This window comes from Mustela lutreola, chromosome 8 (genome assembly GCF_030435805.1).
Source record: "Mustela lutreola isolate mMusLut2 chromosome 8, mMusLut2.pri, whole genome shotgun sequence".
In the NCBI taxonomy this organism is placed as follows: Eukaryota; Metazoa; Chordata; class Mammalia; order Carnivora; family Mustelidae; genus Mustela; species Mustela lutreola.
Window position 1 is genome coordinate 27435961 of NC_081297.1, and position 19771 is coordinate 27455731.

Genomic DNA, 19771 nt, shown 5'->3' on the forward strand with positions numbered 1-19771 from the left:
AGATTGAAAAGGGCATCTGCATAGCCTGCGAACCTGGTGCACAACGAAAAGCACCTTTCGGTGACCGGAAAAATTCCTGCCCCCAAATCCATTTAGAAAATGCTGAACCACCCTAGAAAAGTTTGGTTGGCATTCCTGCACACTGCTTGGTTTTGAGGGCAGCCCTGAAAGACGCAGTTCTGGGAAAGCGTTTTGTTTTATTGGAATCAGCAATGCATTAGAGAGTGGAAAGCCTGAAGGAAGCCTTCTCTCATGCGGAAGCTGTTCTATCAGTGTTAATTCAGACAGTTATTAGGCTGCCATATTTACTTGGACATGTGAAGAGCAAACAATGTAACCGAGGAACCCTGAGCTCGGACTCCCCACCAAGCACGCTGAACAGTCAAGAAACTTTGCGGGACGTCTGCATATCCACTAAGGCTCACGTTGGCTCCCGAGCCAGGCTAAACAATAGAAAGGAGAGACGACAGGGGTCATCATTAATCAAAGGCGCCGTTTATGGTTTTTTTTTGTAAAAAAAAAAAAAAAAATCTTTTTTGGCAGAGGCGGCTTCCCCTCTGCTCCCACTCTTTTTCAAATTGTTTTCCACGGTCATTGTCTCCCAGCCCGAAACGACGGCGGCGCTCGGGGAGCAGGTACAGAGTCCCGCAGGGTGTAGCGCGGTGGAGCCTGGCCAGGTTTTGGAAAACATTCCCGGCCCTTCCGGCGGGTCGAGGAAAAGTAGGTGGTGGCCCGGGCGCCAAAGGCTGCTGCCAATGCAACTCGCAACTTTTGAAATCAATCCTTTTTGCATCATGCAACGGATGCCACCGCTCCTCGGGTTTGCAACCCCCCACCCCTCCCCCGAGACCAATCATTGCCGCGCTCGGGCCTGCACATCGCCCCCGCCCCCTTCTCGGGCCGCACGCAGCCACCGAGCCGCTCCGGCCGCGGCCCGCCGCCTCTTAAAGGGCGGTAGCCGGCCCTTAAAGGCCCCTCGCGCGCGGCGCACGGAGGAGCGCGGCGGCCCGGTTCCCAGCAGGGGACGGCCGAGCCAGGCCTAGCCCCCGCGGCGCCCAGGCGCGGCCCGGGCCCTCCCGCCCTCCGCGCCGCCGCCGCCGGGAGCGGCATTTTTATTCAGGCGACGCTTAAGGGAGCCCGGCCGCGCCCGGTGCATTGTGGGAGCGCCGGAGTCCCGTTTTCGGGAGGAGGAGGAGGGCGCAAAGCGAACCGGTAAGCGCCTGGCTTGGGGAGGGGGGGGCGCGACGCCAGGCTTAAAGGGGAATATTCGTCCGCAGGCCCATGGCGGCCGTGCAGATCCCCCTCCGGGCCGCCCGGGCCCGCGGGGAGCCGTGCACGGCCGGCGCTCTCCAGCGCTGCCTGGAGAGGGGCAGAGCCAGGGCTTGGTGGGGCCGCTTTAAAAAAGAAGCACCGCCCGCGCCGCCGCCGCCGCCGCCGCCGCGCGGAGCCGGGAAAGGAGGGAGGGAGGAAAGGGCGGGGGAGGAGTGGAGGGGGAGGGCGGCGGCGGCAACGCAGGGGTTAATTTTTTCGCCCGCCGACATTTTTGCGCGGCGGCGGCGGCGGCCCGCGCGCGCGGCGGGAGAACCCAGCCCGGTCCCCGGGCGCGGCGCGCGGCCCCTCCGGGGCCCTCCCCGCCCCCACGCGCGCGCCCTCCGGCCCGCCGGCGCCGCCTGACCCTTGGCGCCCGGGCCAGGCCGGCCTCGCGGGCCGGGGTCCCGCTGCGCTCGCGCCCGCCCCTCCGCGGCCGGTTAGCCTTGCGCGCCTCGCGCCCTCGCTGCGGTTGCCGTCGCGGTCGCCGGGAGAGCTGGCGGGCATGGCCCAGCCGGCGGTGCCGCGCTGCCTCCGCCCGGCCGCGGCCGGCCCGTCTCGCCGCGCCGCACAAAGAGCGGAGGCCCGGTCTGCTTTTAAAGGCGGCAGCCTGGGACTTAAGGTGTCCCCGCGTGCCGGCCTCCGCGCTCGGGCTGCGTCCTGGACGCGTGCTGCATGGAGAGCGCCCGGTCTCCGCGCGCCGGGCCGGGAGTCCACCTCTTTGTTTATTTCCTGGGCTCAGGGGCTTGGGGGTTGGGAGGTAGGTACGGGGCTGTGGCAGCACGCTCTCCCATCCCTGCTTACCGTGCACCCCGAGCTGTGCAGCCCGCTTGGCGCCCTCGGTTTAAAAAAAAAAAAAAAAAAAAAAATTAAAGGTGGCCGAGAAGGAAAGGGTTAACCGTTGTCTTTAAATATTCATATCATTGTTTTAAAGGTGTAAACAGGCGGCTTCTGGGTTGGAGTGGACTGCTTCATGCTATGCACATTTACTCTCCCCCATTAATTATTACGATTTCCCCAAGCACCCCCCCACCCCCATTTTCGCACACCCACCCTCCAAAAACTAAGTGTTCAAGGTTCGGACGAGAGTGTGGATGTGTGTCCCTCGTTCCATTTCGAATTTTAAGGCGCCTGAGTTCTTTCTGGACTTAAGGTGTTTTAAACTTTCTTTCTCTTAAAAATCTGGGAAAATAGAAATTACGTTTAAAAAGAAGTTAGTCGCTCAAATTCCCCGCCTCTTTCGGCGAAGGGGGAGTCGGTAGGGCTGGAGGTAGGAAAATAACTGGATGCCTCGTGAGTTGGATTTTTTCCCCCTCTGGTAGGAGTGAGGCTGTGTTAAGTGCGAGGCGTTTTGTGAGCAAAGCACTGTTGTTTTGTTCCAAACTCTTGCAAATCAAAGTGCTATTGGACTTCCTAACTCTGAAATGGCTTCACAATTCCCCTCTGGGTAATTTGCTTTGCTCTCCTGCCACCCTCCTTTTGCACAGGTGGTGGTTTTCTTGGAGTCTTGGGAGGTTTATTCCTGCAGAGTTGTAGGTTTCAAACCGAAATGATTGCTCACCCCCAAACATGTTTTTGTAAGGACAGTTTGGATTACTGCCCATACTCGGGCTTTGTGAGATTTATTTTATTTAGTTATTTTGTGTATGTGTGTGTGTACACACGTGAGTGCCAGAGAGAGAGATTTTAAATGAGTGATGTCCTTCCCAGGAGATCAGAAACTCTATAAATGGGAATTGTGTTCTTAATCATAAATTTTATAGGGGAAACTGACTCAAAAACTTGGGTGTTTGTACTCTTATGCCCAATAAAATATCAATCTGGAGGTTTGTAAAACCTGGGAGCACTTGTAAGATTCTGGTTTAACCTCGGAGACTTCAAATTTAGAAGGGTTTGCCCTAGAAACTTTTCACTGGTACCTAGTACCATAAATGCCGGTGATTTAGTACAGTTTAATTTCTCATTTTTGTTTTGCAGTGACACCGTAGTGAGCAGGAGCAAGCGTATTTGTTTTGTCAATGATGTGTGTGTATTGGTTGGTTGGGCGGGATGTTGGCTTTCTAGGAAAGCGCTCTGCATTAAAATATTAGAGAATTTTCCACTGCTCTCTTGGAGAAAATTAATCTTGCTGTGTTAAACAGGCATTCCACTTTTCAAGTTGTGTTCTTTAGTGAGGCTTCCTTAGTTTTGGATCATCTTCTACTTTTGGCTGAGAGTAAAAACATGCTTTTCTAAAATTGAATTGAGCATCACAAAGAATTTCATGAAATGCCTTTCCATCAGCATCCTTTTCCTGCAGGGTGTCTGTCTCATGGGCATTTTATTTTTCTATGTGAGATAACAGAAGATATTAAAAGGTTTTCCAGAAAAGTGCCGTTAGCCAGGCCTTATAATTTCTAAACCATAGAGCTCCTAGGTTGACAGATGCAGTGACTAGAAGTTTTCTCATGATGCTGGCTGCCAGAGGAACCTTTGGGACTTACTGCTCAAGATGGCCTTGTGTTATGTGCCAGCTGGCACAGAGTGCCTTCTTCAGGGGAGGTGTCCTGGCTGCCCCTCAGAGCCCCAGTTACAGCAACACAGACGTCAGGTCTTCTCCCTTAGAAGATGTCTGTGATGGTACAGTCACTTTTTAAAATGATTTGTTCTGGCTTATGCATCCCTGTGATGAACTGTTGGGGCCTCTGGTCGCCCTGTGCCTGTGGTCTGATGACCAGCTCTTTTCACACTTACTTGTCACTGTCCTGTATTCACTTGATTCTTAGCAAGAACCGGTGAGAATTCTTTTAATGGTGTCTTTGTTTTTTGGCTTGACCTAGGTGGATCTCTGAAGAAACCAGCCAGCTAGGAGAGGGAGGGGAGGAGCCGGGTTGTGAGGAGTGCGCGCCCCAGAACCATGTCTACGCGGGAGTCCTTTAACCCGGAAAGTTATGAATTGGACAAGAGCTTCCGGTTAACCAGATTCACTGAACTGAAGGGCACCGGCTGCAAAGTGCCCCAAGATGTCCTGCAGAAATTGCTGGAATCTTTACAAGAGAACCACTTCCAAGAAGATGAGCAGTTTCTGGGAGCAGTTATGCCAAGGCTTGGTATGTGAACCATTATCTCTTTTACGCTTCCCAAAAGGAGAGCATCTTGGCTGCAACTGTAGTCAATGAGTCGAAAGCCAAATTTCTGTCATCCCGTGGTGCCTTATTCAACAAGTTTAATTTCTATAAGGATTCAAAGAGCAAAGCAACGATAACTATTCTATTATCCTAACTTATTTGGAGGAAGTATTGAAAAGCATCAAGAAATGTACTCTAACCATTTTTAAACCATTAAGTGTGCAGTTGAGACAGTTCTGTTACAGTAAGAGTATTTTTTACTAAATGGAATTTTATAGTTAGCTGAGGATTAAGCAGAAACTCCTTATTACCCCTGTCCTAAAATTTTCCTTAAAGCTCTTGCATTCTCTCCTTTGCCTTAGGAAAGGTAGTCTGTATGTGTCATTGTGCGGTACTTGGAGGGTGGTAACTGGGCTGGGGCGGGCTCTGGTGTTCCTCTGCGCCGTGCGCTGTTTGATGAGCTCCGATAGGGAAGAAGGAGAAGACGAGGCCCGGTCTGTGCCTGACCCTAGGATGTCATCTGACCTGGAGAGTGTGGTGTTTTGTTTTGTTTTGGACTAAATTCCTGATGTTTTTAGTGGTTTGCCTCTTCCCAAACACAGAGTTCAGAAGGAAATTCTAGGCTCTTGGGATATTTGTTAAGCTTTTATTGTCTGGTGTGTTAAGGACGTGGCATAAGCCCATGATCACTTGGCCTTTGGAGTGTCAGGCACGGACTCTAGAAGTTTGAGTGTTTGGTGATCGTGGTGTGTGACCCGATCAGCTTTCTTACGTAAGGTCTTCATTCTGTTCTTTTTCACCCATTGTTTTATTGTGCAGTTCTGGCATATAGCATTCTGTCTCACAACCCAGGATGCTCCTTTCTTCCCTGATATGTAAAGCAGATACAAAAGCAGAGCTGCTTTGGTTGGAGGAGGGGAAACTTCACACCCCACGCTCTAGGGGCTGCAGGGCTTGGCTCCCACGAGCTCAGTTAGAAAACCAGCCTCGTCTAGCTGATGCCTAAGCATGGAGAAATACCACGTGAATGAGTTGGATTAGATGTTGGCTTACTTGTCAAAAAATAAGAATGTACTGAGAACGCTGTCAGTTAACTCTGTCGAGAGAAATAAGCTGCCAAATGCAATAGAAGCCTTATGGATACAGTAGGAGTTCCTCTTGATGACGTCCCCGGTTGACTGATGAGCATGCCATGGACTGTTAAGCACTTTGAAAATGGGTTAGGTCATTTGCTCCTTGCCTCAGCCCCATGACGCTCAGGAAAGCCGGGTAACCCATTCCGTGTCACTTGGCAAGCGAGGGTGGGGACCTGGAATCCATGTTTTCTGATTCCTCCGCTCACCATACTGTTTTGTCGCCCAGTTTCTCTAAGTCCAGCATGTTTGCAATGAGAAGAGGGACTGCAGGCTACATACTAACTGTGGCAGAGGGGACAGATGGGAACAGCAAGAGGAGAGGCAGAGAAAAGCTATTAGAACACTAGCACGAAGGAGTCTAGTCTCCTAGGGCTTTTGAGAAGCATTTGGAAGCCATGACCTTTTCCCAGAAAAATGCACACTCACAAAATTGAGCATTCATGGCATTCTCCAGGGGTAGAAGGACCCCAGGTTACCAGCAGATGGGTGCTGAAGGAAGCGTAGTATTTAAAACCTCGTCCAGAAGTGGTAACTTCTAGAAAGCCAAAGCTTTGCTTTGAAATCAGATCTAGATTCTTGTCTGGACACAGTCACTACCGAGTCACTAATGTTAATCTGAGCGACAGTGTCCCGATCTTTAGAATGAGCTAACCATACTTATGGTTTCTAAGTGTTGGAAGTACAAGAAATTATGTGTGTGTGTATGTACCATGTGTATCTTTACCCAGACAGACATATAATCTATGTACACAGCAGTCAATGTGTTTATCTGTTTTTAAACTATTTCTCTAAAGGAGTGTCAGATTTCCTGGATCCTAAGATGATGACAGTTGTTAAATGTATATGTGTTGATTTAGATGTTTTCTCACTAAAGAAATGTTGAAGTCGGTGTTTCTTGCCTGGGACTTAAGAGCTGTCAAATACTGATCACTGCTGACATTGGTGCTAGTATGGTCTTTGGGGTTCTTTTTCTTTTTTTTTAAAGATTTTATTTATTTATTTGACAGACAGAGATCACAAATAGGCAGAGAGGCAGGCAGAGAGGGGGGGAAGCAGGCTCCCCACTGAGCAGAGAGCCCTGATGCAGAGCTCCATCCCAGGACCCTGAGACCATGACCTGAAGGGAATGCAGAGACTTTAACCCACTGAGCCACCCAGGCGCCCCACAAGGTTCTTCTTCTTGATGGATGGTTTCAGTCTTGCTGAAAACCCAAAATTCCTCTCCCCGCTGTGGTATTTGCATCTGTTTCCACCTGCCCTTTCCCTGGACTATCCCTCCCTTTCAACTTCATCCTGGTTTTTTTAGGCCAAGGGCTCATCTCAGATGCCCTCTCGCCCCCAGACACTGTGGTCGGGTGCTGTATGAAAAAAATACCATGTGGGGGCGCCTGGGTGGCTCAGTGGGTTAAGCCTGACCTTCAGCTCAGGTCATGATCTCAGGGTCCTGGGATCAAGCCCCGCATCGGGCTCTCTGCTCAGCAGAGAGTCTGCTTCCTCCTCTCTCTCTGCCTGCCTCTTTGCCTACTTGTGATCTTTGTCTGTCAAATAAATAAATAAAATCTTAAAAAAAAATACTATGTGGGCCACGTGTAATTTTAGAGCATTGGGTGAAATTAGTTCTAACGTATTTTACTTAACCCTATACATGAAAAACGTCATTTAAACACATAATTGAGGGGTGCCTAGGTTGGCTAAGTTGTTGCCTAGTTGTTAAGCGTCTACCTTCGGCTCAGGTCATGATCCCAGGATCCTGGGATCTAGCCCCTCATTGGACTCCCTGCTTGGCGGGGTGATCTGCTTCTCTCTCTCCCACTTCCTATTCTTACGTTCCTGCTGTTGCTCACTCTCTGTCAAATAAATAAAGAAAATCTGTAAAAGAAAATAAACGCACAATTGATATAAAATATTATTAATGAAATGTTGGGGGTTTTTTGGTAAACATGCTTAAGAGTCATCAGTTTAAATGCTCTGATGATACATATAAATAGAAATTAAATCCTTCACAAATCAAATTTATTTAATTCAAATTTGGATAAACCAGATTAGAAACATTTACTTTTTTTTAAAGATTTTATTTATTTAGTTGAGAGAGAGACTGAGCACAAACGGCGGGGTGGGGTGGGGGCCACGGAAGAGAAGGAAGCAGACTTCCCGTTGAGCAGGGAGCTGGATGAGGGGCTAGATCCCAGGACCCCGGGATCATGACCAGAGCCAGAGGCAAACACTTAACCCACTGAGTCACCCAGGCACCCTGCTGGGAAACATTTAAAGCTAACATTCAGTAGCTATGTCTAATCTCTTTCGGGAGTCCTGTAGTTTATACATGGAAACCCCAAAGAAAACTGTATTTCCCTCTTTCCTAAAGCGAACACTAATATCCTCAGAATGACCTGTTGGGTCAATTTAGGGAGACTCCGTAGGAGTAAAATTGTGGTTCTCGCCCTCTTTCCACTTACTGTTCAAAAGCAGTCATCTGGTGAAGATTCTGGGAGGTGTGCACATACGTGTCATTTGGATGAATTATCACACGTGTCCCATCTGATGCACATGGACACTCCTGACCGGGGCAGCATGCTCGTGGTCCCACATTCCCTGAGACTCGCCACCTGGATACCACCTTGCTATCTTGTGTGCTGGAAATCAGTCTGCCTTCACAGAGCGTGACTTTTTATTAAACTCAATTTCTATTTGTGCATTAATAATAATGGATCAAGGCCTGAGAATAAGAGGCGCCGCTGTGACGCGGTCTCTCGTGGGTTCTTTGCCATGGCAGTGCGGAGATGGTCGTGCCACGGCAGTTTTACTCCCTATGAGGGGTGCTCATGTGTTCGTTTCAACGTGAAGATACAATTCATTCTTGTTCCATTTGGAATTCTGAATTTAGAGGGTGCCATCCACTTACTTCCTTTGGCATTTTAACCAGATTTTTTTCTCCACCTTCGGCTGTCGTGCTGCCAAGTTGATATCCAAGTTGGTGTCCTTTTGAGAGAGGGGAGGGAAAGCACTCTGTATTCTGCTTACTTGGTAAGAAGGCCAGTCTTAATTTGAAAATGTCCCCCTTACAGGTGATTTCCAAAGTAATGTTACCTATTGTATCTTAGTTTTGTCTATTTCTAAACTGATTTCAGTAAAAGGGAATTATTTCTAATTAGATCATCCACCGTCCATATTGTCTTTCTAAATGTTTAGTAACAATTTTTAATAAAGTATTTCCTGCAGGCTTGTTTAGCAAAATATTTTTCCCTATTTATAGCATTAGTAAAGATGACATTTACAAGTTTTCCACAAGAGAAATAACATGGGATTTTAAATTTTCCTCTTAAAAAACACTTTTGGGAACCTACATACCAGATCCCATAAGTACCAGTGTCTGTCCAAGCTGGATTGGAAACCATGAATACCTGTTCTGACTTTGTCCTTCTCTCTTTCCTTCCTCTTTCTCTCTCTCCCTCTCTTGCTCTCACTTAAGCTTATTTATTTATTTTTAAGTAACGTCTACACCCAACATGGGGCTTGAACTCACGACCCTGAGATGAGGAGTCACAAGACTGAGCTGGCAAGGTGCCCTCCCCACCTTTGTCATTTTCATTTTTGACTAAAATGGAGAAGTAATAATAACATTTCTTATATATGAAAGATTTTACACATTTTCCATTGGGAAAAACAGAATAATGCCTAAAGATCTGCTCAAAAAGCAATGTAGTTAAGACAACCCAAGTTCCACTGATCCTTTCTCGTCTTTAAAGAAATTCTCTGTGGTGCCAGCCCAGATGATGCAGTAATACAAAGGAAAAATGTCCATTGGAGGCACCATTAAAGTCTAAAAATTGTACCATATTGAAGTTGAGTCTTATGACTAACAAATCGTATTCTCACTTTCCATCTTAAGCTAGTTCTGTTTCACGTTTATTTCAGTTCCGGTCTCAATAGGAAACACATTGCCTTATTGGCAGGGCGCAGTGCTCTGTAAGCGTCGTGCGTGAAACTGCTCCAGGTCTCAGCACTGATGGTATAAAATGAAATGGCTTTTCCTTTTGGTTTCTGGATGCTGACAACTTTCATCTTTGCAGGCATTGGAATGGATACTTGCGTGATTCCTTTGAGGCATGGTGGTCTCTCTTTGGTTCAAACCACGGATTACATCTATCCTATCGTCGATGACCCTTACATGATGGTGAGTTTGGTCCGGGTGTGTGTTTGCATCTGGAACTGCTTGTTGGTTGGGTTTGGGGCTGGGCCCGGGGCCTTTGCTTTCCATACACGCGTGCCAGCTGTCATCATCCTGCCGCCCTCACAGCCGTCAGGTTTGCCCTGCTCACGCTCGGTACCTGGCAGAAGGCAGTGGAGGCAGGTGCGGGGAGCTGCTGTGCCACACTTGGACCTGCGCAACACCTGTTGCGTCCTCAGCACGTCTGCTGATGGACGTGTTTAGCGTTTTCTTCTTTTTTCCTCTTTCTGACATTTGTAAATTCCACATTCCTGTGTTTCAGGCTTCATCACACTAAGTAGCCGGATTCATGTTTCCTTCCAGAAATAAATAGCTTAGCATCTCACCACAGTTAAGCTATTGGACATTGATTCTGACTCTGGTCACTATGCACCTCAGGGTGTCATGGGTCACTGTGTAGAATGCATATCTGAACTGTGGCGTTAAGTTCCTGGCTACTGACAGTGGCCTGCCTAGATCTAGTTCCAGATGGCTCAGTGCCTGGCTACGCCAGCAACCCCCTGGTCTGCCTGACTTTGACCCTCTACCCTCCTGGACAAGGAGCCAATGAAGAGATGGGGAGCATCATGCTGTTAAGAAATGGGCCTCCCTGGGGTGCCTCGGTGGCTCAGTGGGTTAAAGCCTCTGCTTTCGGCTCAGGTCATGATCCCAGGGTCCTGGGATCGAGCCTCACGTCGGGCTCTCCACTCAGCAGGGAGCCTGCTTCTTCTCTCTCTGCCTGTCTCTCCACCTACTTGTGATCTCTGTCTGTCAAATAAATAAATAAGATTAAAAAAAAGAAAGAAAGAAAAGGACCTCCCTGTGTGTCAGGGGCATTGGACTCAAGCCACACATGCATAGGGACTTGGACCCTGAGACAGCTAAGTATGGGGAAGAGCAAAGTCACTTCTCAGGTGCCAGTGACAGACGTACGGTTGGCTAGAAACCTGTCTGGCCTCTGCATGACCATCTGTTCTCTCCTCTGGAGCAGGACTCCTGAGAGACTGGTGCCCTACCTGACCAGACAGTGGAGGCAGCTAGGACCAGAATTCAGCCTTTAGCCAGCATTTCTCTCTTTCTTTTTCTTTCTTTCTTTCTTTTTTTTTTTTTTTTTGTTGTTTTTTTAGATTTTACTTATTTATTTGACAGAGAGAGAGAGGGAGAGATCATATGCAGGGGGAACGCCAGAGGGAGAGGGAGTAGGCTCTCCGCTGAACGAGGAGCCCAAAGTGGGACTCAATCCCAGGGCCCTGGGATCATGACCTGAACTGAAGGCAGACACTTAACTGACTGAGACACCCAGGCACCACTAGCCAGCGTCTCTTACAAGCATCAGAGAGGGGACAACATGGCTGCCTCCCCAAGCAGCGGCAGGCACCTCCAAGCTGCCAAACCTCCATTGCCCCTGTCACTTCCGTGCTCACTGCCGATCTGCCGGGAAGTCCTAAGAAAACCTCAACGAGCATGAAGCCAGCTGCTGAAGTGATCATACTTGGGAATTTGATTATCCTTGTGTCAGAAGGATAATTTGTCATTTTCTCCTTCCCTGTCTAGAAATGACAACTTGCATTTATTACTAATTTATTTAGGAGGTGGTGGGGAGGACAGAGGGAGGGAGGGAATCTCGGGCAGTCTCCATGCCCACAGTGGGGCGGAGCCCGACATGGGGCTCAATCTCCCGACTGTAAGATCATGACCTGAGCTGAAATCAAGACTCAGACGCTCTACAGACTGCACCACCCAGGGGCCCCTACTTTTTTAAAAAGATTTTATTTTTAAGTAATCTTTACACCCAACATGGGGCTCAAACTTACAACCCCGAGATCAAGAGTCATGTGCTGCACCCACTGAGCCAGCCAGGTGCCCCTGACAACTTATATTTTAAAACTCTGCAGTAGAGATGAAAAAAAGTTTATTTTCAGATTTCTTTTGAATTGAAGCTCCTTACTAAATAATATAGTTTCTTGGAAATGCTTTTTATGTGCTTTAGAAAACAATCTGACTTTAGGCCTAGATGTTTTTTTCTCTCTTCTGTTTTTTGATTTCTCAAGCAAGATGTTTTTCCTGTTTATCTTATACAGCCTTGAAGAGAAACTTCCAAAATGTCTCCCTCCCTGTGTTATAAAAACTGTCTTCTCTAGAACCAATAAAGTCCACATATTTTTAGAGTCTGTTCTGGATACATGACTGTTTCCAAGTTTGTTAGGACATTTGTTTTCCAACTTTTTCATTCCCTAAGCTCTCCTCTCAGACCCATGAGCTCCCACCTTGCTTGCCCCAGCTTCTGCTCTCCACCCCCATTCCCGCATCTAAATAAATGGCAGGCTTCCCCCAATATTCCGAATGGGAAGGAACACGGAAATTACATGTTCTGCACAAGAAAGAAGAGGTGGTCCCGGGAATGTCTGAGAAAGTGAAGGAATGGCCTCGCGGTTGTGTGATAAAGGACACAGAAAGTGGGGACCCTGTCCCTGGAAAGTCCCCGAGTTGTCCAGGGAGGTGCTCTGTAGGCATGCACGGAAAGTCCCCTAGTTGTCCTCTCTCACGCCTCCTCTCTCTTCCAGGGCAGGATAGCATGTGCCAACGTCCTCAGTGACCTGTACGCCATGGGGGTCACGGAATGTGACAATATGCTGATGCTGCTTGGAATCAGTAATAAAATGACCGACAGGGTAAGTGGTCTGCTGTCTTGCTGGTGTCACTGGATTGGTTAGTCCTTCATCCCCTGTCTGTGATGGGCGGCGCCTAGCTGCACGCCTGTCCTCTTCCATCGGGTTCCCCATTTATTTTTTGGCAGCTACTGGTGAATTAAAATAGAGACTCTGGCCTATTCTTGTTCTCATCTCCACCACCTGCTTCCCTTTCTCTCTTCCAGGTAGACTGAAGCCAAGACAGGCATGTTTGTTTGCTTTACTAAAGTTGATGTGGCCCAGGCCTACCCTAATAGACCCAGGGTGTGCCCCACGTAGGGCAAGCGCCTCTCTCCGCTGGCTGATGGGGTCCTGATCGGTGACATGGCGGGGTGCCCCGTGCAGTCACCTGCTCACACAGTGGCGTCCAAGGCCTTGCTGCCAGCCCTTGTCCTTTGACACAGGGATGATTTCCCTATAGATTTTAAAAGGTACCTGTTTTTGTGCCCCAGATAGAGGTTTGCCATACCTCGTAGAAATTAGAGCTGGTCATCGCTTCCACACATTTGGAGGAGGGCGTGTGGACGCATGCAAAGCTAGTCCTGGCATTCTTCAGGACCCCTGAAAGAGTTGGCTCTCAGATGTGGGCAGACCTGTGGAGCCATCAAATTCCAGTTTTAAATTCCAGTTTTAAATTTCGTGATGACTGGGCTCTATCCACGTTGTAACCTAGAGCGCCTTCCAACTTCTGATAAAAAATGGCTACAGTGTAAGCGCTCCCTGCTTTTTCCTCTGATCCCCAACCCTGGCTGTAAACCACAGGACCCCCTGTAGGATTTTATGATCCTTTTTTTATAACTATAAGCGTAGATTCTCTTTTCTGGGTTTTGAACTGAGTTACGTGACTTTTAATTTGTGTTCTTTTAAACCCTAGGAAAGGGATAAAGTGATGCCCCTAATTATACAGGGTTTTAAAGATGCAGCAGAGGAGGCAGGAACGTCTGTGACTGGTGGCCAGACGGTATTAAACCCTTGGATCGTGCTGGGAGGAGTGGCCACAACTGTCTGCCAGCCCAACGAATTCATCATGTAAGCATATTTTGTTTTCCCATCACCTGGCCTGGTTCTGCCTTTCTTTTTCTTTTTTTGTAAAGATTTATTGAAATATAAATTTACATCCCATCAGTGGTGTGTCACAGTTACATACCTGTCACCAGCGAGGATTGTAGAACGTTTCGTCACCCCAGCTGGGAGCCCATCCCCCTTCGCTGTCACTCCACGTTCTCCGACTCCCATTCTGCCTTCTTTCACGTCCCGTGACACTAGCATGCTATTTTTAAGGGTCATCGTTTTGTGGCACATAGCAGTACTTTATTCCTATTTTTTTTTAATTTTGTGGGGTTTTAAATTTTTTTATTTTTATTTATTTAAAGATTTTATTTATTTATTTGAGAGAGAATGAGAGAGAGAGCATGAGAGGAGAGAGGTCAGCGGGAGAAGCAGACTCCCTGCCAAGCTGGGAGCCCGATGCGGGACTCGATCCTGAGACTCCAGGATCATGACCTGAGCCGAAGGCAGTCGCTTAACCAACTGAGCCACCCAGGTGCCCCTGTGGGGTTTTTTAAACCGAAGTACAATTCATATAACAAAATTCACATCACATAAAATTCAACGTTTTAAAAAATCCTTTATTTTTTTGTTTGCTTATTTGTTTATTTATTAAAGAAAGTAGAGGGTGGGGCGGAGGGGGAGGGAGGCGGGCAAGCAGACTCGTTCAGAGCACAGAGCCTGACACGGGACCTGAGCCAAAACCGGAGTCAGATGCTTAACTGACTGCCAAGCACCCCACAAAATTCAGCTTTTTAAAATATATTCTTCTCTGGTTTTTAGTATTAACAAGGTTGTGTACCCATCACCACTGTCCAATTCCAGAACATTTAGATCACCCCAAAAAGAAACCCTCTGTCTATAAGCAGTCACTCCCAACTCCCTGCTCCCCCTGTGTTCTGGAAACCACTGATCTACTTTCTGCCTTGTGAAGTTGCCCATTTTTACCATTTCTGATAAGTAGAAAAATGGAATCCTAGGCCCTTTCAGTATTTGGGGTCTGGCTGCCTTCAGTTAGCGTGACGTTTCCAGACTCCGTGTCATGGCGTGTGTCACTGCTTTGTGCCTTTTTATGGCTGGATGACACTCCATGGTATGGTAGACCAGCGCGTGTTCATGTGTTCACAGTTGATGGACCTTTGGGTTGTTTCTACCTGTTACAGATGATGCTGCTGTGAACCTCTATGTGCCAGTTTTTGTGGACATAACATTGCATTTCCCACGGTGATGTACCTGAGAATTACCGGGTCACGTGGTAACTGTTTAGCTTGAGCCACCATCACACTGGTTTCTAACGGTGGCACCATTTTATATTCAAAACCACAGCATAGGAGAATGCCTGTGTCCACATCCTCACTAGTCCTCATTCCCCGGTCTATGTGTTTAAGAATAGCCATCCTCGCGGGCACGAGGGCATCTGCGTCCCTGTGTGAAACTGGCATTTCCCTGGTAGCTGATTGTATGATCTGTTCATGTGCTTTCTGGTCATTTCTAGATCTTCAGGGAAGAGTCTCTCTCTCTTTTTTTTTTTTTTTTTTTTTTGAAGGATTCTCTCGACGTAAGTTGTTAACTTCACGTTTGATGTCTTACTAAGAATGGAAAATGTCCCATTTTATGAAGAAAGAAGAAACTCCATTTGTTTACCTTTTTTTAAAAGATTTTATTTATGGGAGAGGGCAGGTGAGCACGAGCAGAGCAGGGCGCCTGACATGGGGCCGCCTGAGCCACCGGGGCACCCGTTCGCCTTTTTTTGTGCATGAGTACTTAAGTACTAGCAGGCTCCGTGTTCACATGACTTGTGTTCAGAAGATAGAGATCTGCAATGCCAGGGCCTCTGCTCCTCCTCATCACCGGGTTTCCCTTACTGGGCGAGGGAGCCGTTTGAGCCAATTTAATATTGACATTTAGATTAATCAGTTTATTTTGACTTTGCAAATGGTATTTCATTGTAACCTGATACGTACATCACTTTGCATGTGCCTGACTCTTAGTAAGAACTTCTTCAAAAAGAATAGCTAGGTCAGATATACATGCAGAGTGATCATCATCAGTCTCTCCAGACTGGCCTGTGTAGAGGCTCAGCCCGCAGTGAACAAGAGTGTCCCAGCCCCCACCTCCCCACCAACACTCCGTGCAACCCTCTTGTTCTGTTTGGTGGCATAAACCTTACTCCTTCGTGATGCAAGTTGAGCATGTTTTTCATATATTCATGTCTTTTGCCCATTTTTTAATTGATGGGAGCTCATTTTAGAGACATTTTCTGATAGCTTTCACATGATGGGTCTTGCATTTTACTTACACCAGAGTTTCGTTTTCCTGTGTTATGTGTTGCTGGTTCTCAAGCTTCCACACAGAGAGGACAGAAGATCCCAGGGTCCACTGCCTCCCACATTTCAGCTTTTCGGTAGAAAAAGAACTTAAGCCATTGCAAAAATGAGAGAGGAAAACATAACAAAACAAGCTTCAGTGGGTTTTTTTGGTCAGCAGTGCTATGTTTAGTTTGTCAGACAGGAAGGAGCCTGCCCACCTGAGTATATGTGCCTCCAGTAGTGCCCGTGAACTTGAAAATCACCCGGCAGTTGTGGATAGTCAGGTTTGTGGCTGGCACATGACCTGTGTCTTCTAAGAACCTACCAGCGCTGAAGTGCAGCTGAGTCACACCTGAAAGACACTAATGTCTTAAAGCCTAGTTTTTGGAAGAGGAGTTTCTTAGATACCATTACCAGGTGAACATTTTTCAAAGCTAACAGTGGATAGAGAGATCACAGGGTGAGCTGGGGAGCTAGCAGTTGATTTTAAGTCTGTGCCCCTGGCTTGGTGACCCAACATGGGTGAGTATCTGAGTCCTCTCCCGTCAGATGACAGAGTGGCTGGGTGGTCAGCTTGAACTGACATAAGGAAGACCCTCAGTGAGGATGCAGTGTGACAGGGGTTTCACTTGGGGGGTCGGACTTTGTGTTTTTAAGGTTGGCCTGTCTGTCTGGATGCCAACTAGGGAACCTAGTGTTGGTCAGTTTGAATTTGCAAACTTTGCTGAAATCACCAGAACATTAGACTCACCGATTGGAGCCCCATCCCACTGCGTCTCTACCTCACAAGTGATAGTGAGAAACGGGCTTGGTGTCAGAAGGCTTGTTGCCCCAGAACCATGGTGGGTCCCTACTAAGGAAGCACACAGGTGTGACCCAGTGAGACCTTTGCCTTCGAAGGCTGTGGTCTGCTTCTTCGTCCACTCCTTGGGGGTGTGGACGATCCTATAGGTAATTTGCAGACCCTTCAGTCCTTTCAGTGTTTCTGCTCTAGCAATGGCCTCAGTGGCAAGTCGCAATGAAGATTCTACTGCCGTTTTACCAGGCTTTTCTTCCTCCTGTTCTATTGCTAGTGAGTTACCTCTTTGATTACACTGAACTGACTTGTTCTTTTCAGGCCAGATAATGCGGTGCCAGGGGATGTGCTAGTGCTGACAAAGCCCCTGGGGACGCAGGTGGCCGTGGCCGTGCACCAGTGGCTGGACATTGTGAGTGGAGGACCGCCTGCCGTGGGGGCGGGGTGGACAGCATGTTGATGGGTGTGGAGAGCAGGGCGTTCACTCTGCTCCTCAGATCGGACGAGTGTCTCCTTGGTCTGCTCGTGCCGGAGTACGTTTTATCGAGACGTGTCTGCTCCGGAGCGAGCGTTGCCCCTTAGATGCATTCGCACGTTTCAGACCTAGATCGTCCCCATGTCTTCACTCTGGCTTCCAGAAATGAGCTTCTTCAGCTCCACCACCAGGGAGTAGAGTGTTAGCCATGTCCTTCACAGATTCTGGAGGCTGTCTTCTTTTATTAAATCAGAGTTCCACATATCGAGTGCTTTATCTCCATGTCTTAAGCATCACTAAAAGAAATCATAGGAGAATATATGGAAAGTGTAGTGTTTGGGGGTATAAATACAGGTAGCGTTGCTGACAATTTAATTTTATTCATGAGGTATTTGGTTGTGTTGTCTTTTTAAACTAATAAGTAACTCAAACATTTTGATAAATAATTATCTTGTAGAGAAAACCTCTAGAATATGAAGATGTTTATCCTGAGTCACTTTTCTGCTGAGCTATGATCACACTTCATTTAGGGATCTTCTCCTTGCCACAATTCAAAAATTAATACAGTTGTAGCTTATCCTCACATAGCTTGGTGCTTTTAATTTCTGCCGCTATCATCTGAACCTACCATTTCTGAGAAACAGTTGAAAACGAATAATAATTTTATGTTATTGATCAAGCAGATATATCTTCCTAGTTATGGCAGAGTAGAGAAAAATCTCTGAGCCACTTCCTTGAGTTACTTTTCCCTTCCATCCAGTGAGGAGGGGAGACCTCCCATCAAGTTCGATCTCTAAGTCAGATCGGGAGGCCATAACCGGCCAGCAGTCCACAGTAACTCTCCGTGTGACTGCTGAGATCGGAGTCTCTTAGCAAGGAAGCAGAGGAGCCTCTAAGATGAGGGGTTTGGGGTCCTTCTCCCTACCCCCGACCTGACACCACCTTTACTTTTTTGGTTTGTTTGTTTTCTTAAATGCTCAGAATTGAAAAGAGAAAGATCCAAAAATTACATAAACACATAATGCCCTTTCATAAAGGTCAGAAGCAACCAAAGAATATATTGTTTTGGCATCTATATGTATGAGAATACTTCATTTTGTATGGTAGGAGAAAGATGAATTTAAAATTTAATTAGTTGTTAGCTCTGGGGGAGATTCGGGGACCTGTGGGTTAAGGGAGGAGCACATGGTTGGACTTCAGTGACTGCATTGGGTGGTGGATTATTCGGTGTTCTTAAAAAAACCAGATGCCTGGATGATGGCCACTCATGGAGCAGGATGATAGTATCATGATGCTAGAGTCTTTGGAAATCAGACTGAGGAAAAAGGAAACTAATTTTCTCCTGACCTTTGTGACCTCCTTTGTGGTTACCCAAGACTGTCCTCAGGGCACACGTAGTCAAAGCTGTTTTCGCCCTCGTCTGTCCGTCAGGATGGCTCAATGCAGAATTTAGGTAAAGACAGTAAAAGTATAATTGTATGAAAATGCAGGTCATCAGCTTGTTAGAGGAGAGCGGCAAAGGACATTGGGAACTATTCCCGGAGTGATCTGCGCCCTTCCATGGGAAGAAGGCACCCTGGCGCTCGCGCAGCCTCTCTCTGCAGCCCTGTGTCCTGCTGGGCTTATGTGGCCAGGAAGCTGCACGACTGGACCACAGGAGGGGGGTGGAAAACAGAAAAGATTGCATGATTCAGCGTCCAATGGGGGCACCTAAAACACTGGTCACAAGAAGTTGGAAACCTAACTTTATGTACAAAATTAGGTAAACAAACCCCCAGAAAATGACCCCCCCAAGTATTCTTTTTCTTCAAGTGGTTAGAAGATTAATCACATTTTCCCCCCTTTTCCTCCTAACCTCTATTCCTGTTACTAGCCTGAAAAATGGAATAAGATTAAACTAGTGGTCACCCAAGAAGACGTCGAGTTGGCGTACCAGGAGGCAATGATGAACATGGCGAGGCTCAACAGAACAGGTACTGGGGTGGGAGGGCTCGTCTGGTTACGGAGCGGTAACTTGCTCAGGGCCCCACAGTGCTTTAGTGGGACTACTGCTTATGACACATTCAAGTATTATTATCTATCGTCTCTGAACAGTTAAGTAAGAGATTGAGGCTGTTCCACAGTCTTTATGCACCGTAAATGAGCGAGTGCTTTGGTGTACCACACGGTTTCAAAAGCAGATTAAAATGAAACAGGAAAGTTCAAGAACCACAGTTCATCTTCTAGAAAGCAGCAAGGCTTGCCAAGGGAATTACTTGATACAGTTCAAGCATCTTATGCTCCCTCCCCCCTTTCTTGGCTTTCATATGGATGTAGAAAATATCAGGCATATTGTGTAATTAAGAAGGAAGCTCTTCTCCTGGGTCTTTGAAGGCCTGACCTCTGACATGCCAGAGGAAGTGTTTCTAGAAAAGCTTCTGTGCAGATGTTTTAGAAGCGAGCCAGCATGTAGAATGTCAGCTTCCAGAGGGCGGGGATTTCCACTGGTTTTGTTCCCTGTGGTGGCCCCGGTGCTTCGAAGAACGAGGGACTCGATCTCACTGTAGGTCTTCGTTAAACGTGGACCGGATGAGTTCACTTTGTATACCACGTGCTAGATTTCTTTACGGTGCCTCACAGACCTTTCTTTCGTAATCATGAGAACTCGACCTTCTTTCTCCCCTTTGCCCGAGAGGAGATGCATTAATACGGGCAGA

At 47.5% G+C, this 19771-nt stretch overlaps 1 protein-coding gene across 5 annotated transcripts in view; it reads left to right on the forward strand.

Moving 5' to 3' along the window:
• Nucleotides 1-879: 879 nt before the first annotated feature.
• Nucleotides 880-19771, forward strand: part of SEPHS1 (selenophosphate synthetase 1) — a 30102-nt gene continuing 11210 nt past the window's right edge. For 2 of the 5 annotated variants that reach the window (XM_059184120.1, XM_059184116.1), the window contains exons 1-7: nucleotides 880-1212; nucleotides 4128-4397; nucleotides 9622-9725; nucleotides 12323-12430; nucleotides 13323-13477; nucleotides 16922-17012; nucleotides 18949-19048. In XM_059184120.1, coding sequence (XP_059040103.1) covers nucleotides 4205-4397; nucleotides 9622-9725; nucleotides 12323-12430; nucleotides 13323-13477; nucleotides 16922-17012; nucleotides 18949-19048 — 751 coding nt within the window. In that variant the 5' untranslated portion in view covers nucleotides 880-1212; nucleotides 4128-4204. Of the gene's footprint in view, nucleotides 1213-1936; nucleotides 2069-2090; nucleotides 3928-4127; nucleotides 4398-9621; nucleotides 9726-12322; nucleotides 12431-13322; nucleotides 13478-16921; nucleotides 17013-18948; nucleotides 19049-19771 lie in introns of those variants that run through there. The other 3 variants (XM_059184119.1, XM_059184118.1, XM_059184117.1) reach the window with 3 other exon arrangements.